General features: G+C 40.8%; 1 protein-coding gene across 1 annotated transcript in view; it reads left to right on the plus strand.

Annotated features, from left to right (window-relative positions):
- The window catches only part of lrpprc (leucine-rich pentatricopeptide repeat containing), a 68,332-nt gene that overhangs the window by 13,538 nt on the left and 48,794 nt on the right, over positions 1-6,000 (plus strand). Inside the window, exons 14-17 of the mRNA XM_008428723.2 lie at positions 1,023-1,092; positions 3,648-3,675; positions 4,396-4,453; positions 5,239-5,345. Of these exons, the coding sequence (XP_008426945.1) occupies positions 1,023-1,092; positions 3,648-3,675; positions 4,396-4,453; positions 5,239-5,345 (263 nt within the window). The remainder of the gene's footprint in view (positions 1-1,022; positions 1,093-3,647; positions 3,676-4,395; positions 4,454-5,238; positions 5,346-6,000) is intronic.

Below are 6,000 nucleotides of genomic sequence, written 5' to 3' on the forward strand. Positions count from 1 at the left end.
TCAAAAAAAAAATTTTAAATAAAAAATTGGCAACCCAAACGCTTCAGTTTGTTCCATACTCTATTATTACACATCCACGTTTATAAAGAAATGGTCCCCCAGTACTTTATATAGTAGGCTGCCCCAGTCATTGTTTCACTCACGGTGTTGGTGTTGTGATATTGTGCCCAACTGCTTTCTGGGTAACACAGACCAACCGACACGCTGCCTCCGCAGTCTCTGTCTCTCTTCCCCCGCCCCTTTGCGCCCCCTGACTTTAAATGTATCATCAAACTTTATTAACAAATCAGCGTTCTGACAACTATCCCAGCATGCACCGCGTGCTTCTTCTTCCACGGGCGAAAATGAAGTCGGCGGCTGCTTACCGTAGTTGCTAGCCCTATTGTGGCTCAATATTGGTCCATATACAAGACGCACCGGATTATAATGCGCACTGTCAGCTTTTGAGGAAATTGAAGGTTTTTAGGTGCGCCTTATAGTGCGGAAAATACGGTAATCAGAAAATAAAGTTAGACACTCACTTTCTGGCCTACTCCTCCCAGTATTTTAACAAAAACGTCACAGAAAGTGTAGTTTTTTTTTTTTCCCGTTCTGTAAATAACCATGGCAACCTCATTTCATTCCTTAACAGTCGGTTCATGCTGTACCACCCATTTGTCCCATTATCATTTTCTTTTCTGATGCCAAAAGAACATTTCACAGATATCTACCAATTTCTTTAAGTTGTAGAAATTTTATCCCGGATACTGTATTTTAAAATCAGGAGCAATGGGTTTTGAAAAAAACGAGTTGCTTTACTTTATTAAGCTCTTTCCGGTGATTCAGAACCTCAAGCTCCTGTTTTGTATCCAACTTCCTTTGTTTTTTAAATATGTCTCAAATGAGTTGTTTCATTGACATTGATTAATCCACCTAATTTCCTAAAGTTAGGCTTGATGGCAGGTTTTAAGTGATTGGACTTTTACCTGATGACAATCTGCTGTTTTTCTTTAACATTTCTCTGTTTGCTTTCTCCACCTCAGTGTCGAATCCCTCTTTCCCACCTCTGGACCTCAGTTTATTCCGCAGTAGCCTCATCTCCGGCTTCAAAAAGTGAGTCAATTAGCCCCTTCCTCTGTTTGTCTTCCCATTTTCTGCATCACTTTACATTCGGCATTTTTTACATATTTGGCCCCTCGGAGCCCCAGCCTGGGGTTTTGCTATGGAGGTCACTGCAGCATATGCTGCGAGAGTGTGTGTGTGTGTGTGTGTGTGTGTGTGTGTGTGTGTGTGTGTGTGTGTGTGTGTGTGTGTGTGTGTGTGTGTGTGTGTGAGAACGTGACATGTGTGGCCCATTGCACCATCCACCGGCGTCTGTGCGCCAGGGCAGCTGCAGGGAGAAACGCTGCATCACGCAGACTTATGCGGGTGCCTCATACATATGGAGGCCTTCGCCCCTCATGCGTTCGCCCCAAAGCACCGTGGGAGATATGCAAATGAGCAGATGCCCACCACTATCGCCCCCTCCGACTTCTGCGCTGGTTGCGTTTTTCTCTCACTCTCTCCGACACACCAGGGCTGAGCCTGAGGACCAGCATCTGACTCGCAGGCATTCGTTGAAGGAGTGTTTATGAATATTTACAGTTTAGCACTACACGGCTGCACAAAAACACTCGGGCCCCCGGGCGACGCTGGAAGTGAACCGAGGAGTAAAGTGCTGACTTCCCTGCGGGGACCAAAGTTATTTTCTTTCACTGAGCAAAAATTCGATTACTTAAGCTCAACTTTATGCTCTTGGTTCAGCCCGTCCAAGTTCTTTATGCGCAGTGCCTAGCAAAAGGGTTTTGTCTTCAAATTTCATTGCAGTAAGTAAAAATTCAATAGTGGCTGGGCCTGTGATAACGGCAAACCCTGCTGGATGATAGGTTGACCCATAAATTATTATGATAAAATATAAGTTGTCGTTTTGAAACCATTTTCAAGTAATATCTTGATAATTATAAGCCTCTATAAACAAAATTAGCCGTCAAAAAATGTTAATGATCAGAACGGAAATGATCAATCTCATTTTAATTTAGCATGCGATTAATTAACAGTGGTAATAATGTCTTCCTGTTTTGGCTTTATTGCAAACATAAACCCCGGACAGTGAGTAATCTAATACAGCTAACAGAAACAAAATTTAAAAAAAATCTGAACTTCTGTTTATCTCAACAAGAAGGTTTTGTTTGTTTTGTAACCTTTACTTAACCAGAAAGTGAAAAACTCGTGGAGATCTCATTTATAAAACCGTCTCATTTATGGTTTTCATAGAAACCACCGGCTACATTTGCTGCTCTGGCAATGATCAACTGGGTTGTAATTTATTTTTGTCTTCCTAATCACCTAATAAATATTAGTGGTTGAGAGAGCCTGAATGGACCGACTTGAAATGTTCTTTTTCTCCACCAATTATTAGCTCAAATTTAAGAAAATTGGATAAACAAAATATTTCCGGTCAGTTTTGGTAGAATTTCTGAAATTCTGGACTCCATTCTACTTTCCGCCAACTTCCCTGCATCATGATGCTGCCACTACCTGTTTCATTTTGTTCTGGGTACGGTGAGTTCAGGGTTGTCTTTCCCTGCACACACACAGCGTTTTGCATTTAAGCCATGAAGTTCGGTTTCGTGTTTTTTTTTCTGTGTTTGTGCAGTGGATTATTAATCATCTCAGTAGCTCTTGATGTGTGATCTCTGGGATGTCTGTTCAGCACTCGACTCTGAAAAGATATTCTAAGTCATCGCTAATTATTGGTATTTTTATTATTTTTTTTCTAAATCAGTCCTTTTCCTCTCATCCCTATTCACTTTGCTCTCACACACACATACACACACACTCCTGTGATGGTTAGGTTGCCTGACAGGGTCATAATTGGGCTTGTCACTTGGGGAAGCGTGTCTGTGTGTGTGTGCGTGTGTGTTTGCGAGCGCCGTGTCATCGCTGTGCGGGACCTGCCCCTGTCAAAGACAAGGTCAGGGGATAATTTAATCATTAAAGACCTCTTCTTCTCTCCTCTCATCTCCCTCTCTCTCCTCCTTTTCCAACATCTCGCTGACAACGCTGGAGATGTCGCACATTGTCATCATTTAGCCCGTAGTGTGTGCGCGCGCGCCCCTGTGCTCATGTGTGACTTTGTGTCTTTTGTGGTGTGCCAGACTTTTGTACCGCCGTCTCTCGTCTGTTGTACTGCGGGACGGAGGGTGTCGAACTGGAAACCGTGTCGCTTCTTCTTCACGTATTCTGTGATATGCTGTCAGTTCACTAGCGGTGGTGAAATAATCCCATCGCTCCTGAGAAGTGTTGTGTTTAAAAAATAAAAGTTAAGGAATGTTTTTACAAAGTAAGCACTTTGCATTGCCTTGTTGCTGAAAATGTGCTACATAAATAAAATTAGCTTTGCGTTGTAATTGTAAAATTATAGATTTTCTTCAACTTTAGATGTTTTTACATGAATCTCATATAAAGAGCAGATGATATTTGAATGTCTTTATATTGTCATTAATGCATCTCTCAATCCAGTAGATGAATTTCTTCTTGTGTTTTTTGACTTCAATGACCAAATTGCATAAAAACTCTGTTTGAGCTGCAGCTGGTGTTCATTTATTGTCCTCTACTGCCCCCTGCAGGTCCTCTGATGTGGACTCCATGGTCAAGGTACGACTTCTGCATGTCACCTTTTGACTATACCAAAAAAAGAAAACCCGAAAAGGTGTCTGTGTTTGTAATGTTAAATCACATTGTACCTCAGCTGCATTTTTGATACTTTGTCAATCATTTATGAATAATGCCTGCTCTATAAAAGTAGTTGTTTTTTAAAAAAATACCTTCTTTAAATTTGAGATTCAACTTATTTGCAAAAGCAAATGCGATGAGATCGCGATACATATTACAACACGAAAGAGAGGATTCACTGAATAAGCAGTGAAAATGTTTTATTTTTATTTCTTTTTGCTAAAGTATGTGTAAGATTTTCTTTACAGCTCCCTTGACTATGTATAAAAATCCATGTGTCTTTAAACATTTGCTAATTTGTAAATGGTAAACTCGTGTGTAATTTCAGTATAAAAACACAGCCAACATGCAGTGAAACATGGTGGTAGCTGCATCATGCTGTGGCATGAAACTTAGGTTAAAAAGTAGCTAGAAACATAGTTAAGCAGTAATTGATAAATTGAGTCCTGTAAGAGGGTAGGAATGTATAGTTTGATACTTTATTCTACTTTTTTGAGGATGCTGAACGAAAATGTAATATGTGATAAAATTGCGAGTGTTTAAAATCAATTTATATATGAAATCCGTTGAGGTTTGTGGTTGTATTGTGACCAAATGTGAAAATACTTCAAGGTATTTGCATACTTTCTGCTGTTTTCCCAGATTATTGAGCTGCTGCACAAAGATGAGCGCTTCTCCGCTGGAAACTCCAACCCGTCTGGTAAGAAAAGTCCATGCGGACTTCACTCTTGCTTGTAGCTCATACACGTCCTAAGTTTTGTAATTCTTTCATCATGTAATTTTTGTGACTTTTGCATTTGTTTAAAACCAAAAAGGAGGCTCCATTGTGGATTTTATCTGCGTCGTATCAGTTACAAACTGCCTCCTGCATATCATTGATAACAAAATATCATTGATAACAAAATCCATGTTTACGTCCAGTCTCCATAGCAACGAGCTCACGTCCGACCCACTTCTCGTCGTGGAACCTCTATACGCTATGGGGTGTGTGTGAGTGTGTGTTTGTCAGCATGTCGGTAAAGGACCTGCTACCCAGGGAAATAGAGCCTTACTGCTGATGCAGCATCGGGATTGTGTGTGTGTGTGTGTGTGTGTGTGTGTGTGTGTGTGTGTGTGTGTGTGTGAGTGTGAGAGAGAGTCGGGGGAGTCTCCAGTGCAGAAGCTGGCGTGTGTGCGCTGGTGGGAGCGATGGAGACTGTTATCCGTGTCACTTCCAGTTAGACTACATCTGCGTGTGTGCATAAGCGTGGCAGTAGGAGGAAGCTGTCACAGCGAGCCGCCGTACGTTCACTCAAACTGCAGACCCAAAGCAGCTTCTGTCAGCAGAAATGACACAACCTCACACTTTGCAGAAGTTACAGGAAAAATAGTATGAATGCACAAATGGACACCGTGACTGACACGGTGGCAAATGAAATTTATTTCCCAAGACGACTGCTCTCAGTGTGTGTTTACGTGTGTGTGTGTGTGTGTGTGTGCATGCAGAGGCCACGTCATACTTCCTCTACAATCTGATAGACGGCATGTCAGAGGGGCAAGTTCATGCGCAGGAAGACAAACTGAGGAGTTTCTTCAATCAGCTGCATGCTCAGGTACAAACTTCACACACTGATGAGCTGCGTGTTAAATCCATTACTTCCTGTTTTAGAGGAGCTTTTATGAAACTACTTGAAGCTGTTTGCTGTTTGTCACCAGGCTATTTAGGTGTCACAAAGGAAATTATCTTTATCCATCAATATTTTTCTTGTATTTTTCATTTATTTTGAGGTACTCACCATTTACCCAGTCAACAAGAACAAGAAGCATCGTCTTAGATACATATTTTCCTTTTTTAACCCCTTAACCTGCAGGGGAACGCCCACATGCCGTTTTTTCATTGTATTTTCCGAGGGTGAGGGTTAATTAAACGAGAGGTAATAACCAAATAAAGACCTTTCAAATTTCCGATGTGGTCACTCTCATCTTTTGTTGGCTTCTTCCTCTTGAGACATGTCCACACTTTGTCCCATCTTCATGGGTCTCTTTATGTTTTAGAAATTATTTTTTATTGCATTTTTACTCATATTTTTAATTTTGAAATCAAAGAAAAATGCTGAAAAGACAAAAGCTGAAAAATTTATTAAAAAAACAGTTGGAAAATGCGACATATAGGAATATAAATGGGGTTTGATAATTTATTCACAATGCACAGAAGTTGCAAAACTTGGGCTGAAGGTCATTATCTTTTTTTTTTTCTGATGGTTATGG

The sequence above is a fragment of the Poecilia reticulata genome, linkage group LG15 (genome assembly GCF_000633615.1).
Source record: "Poecilia reticulata strain Guanapo linkage group LG15, Guppy_female_1.0+MT, whole genome shotgun sequence".
NCBI classification, from domain to species: domain Eukaryota; kingdom Metazoa; phylum Chordata; class Actinopteri; order Cyprinodontiformes; family Poeciliidae; genus Poecilia; species Poecilia reticulata.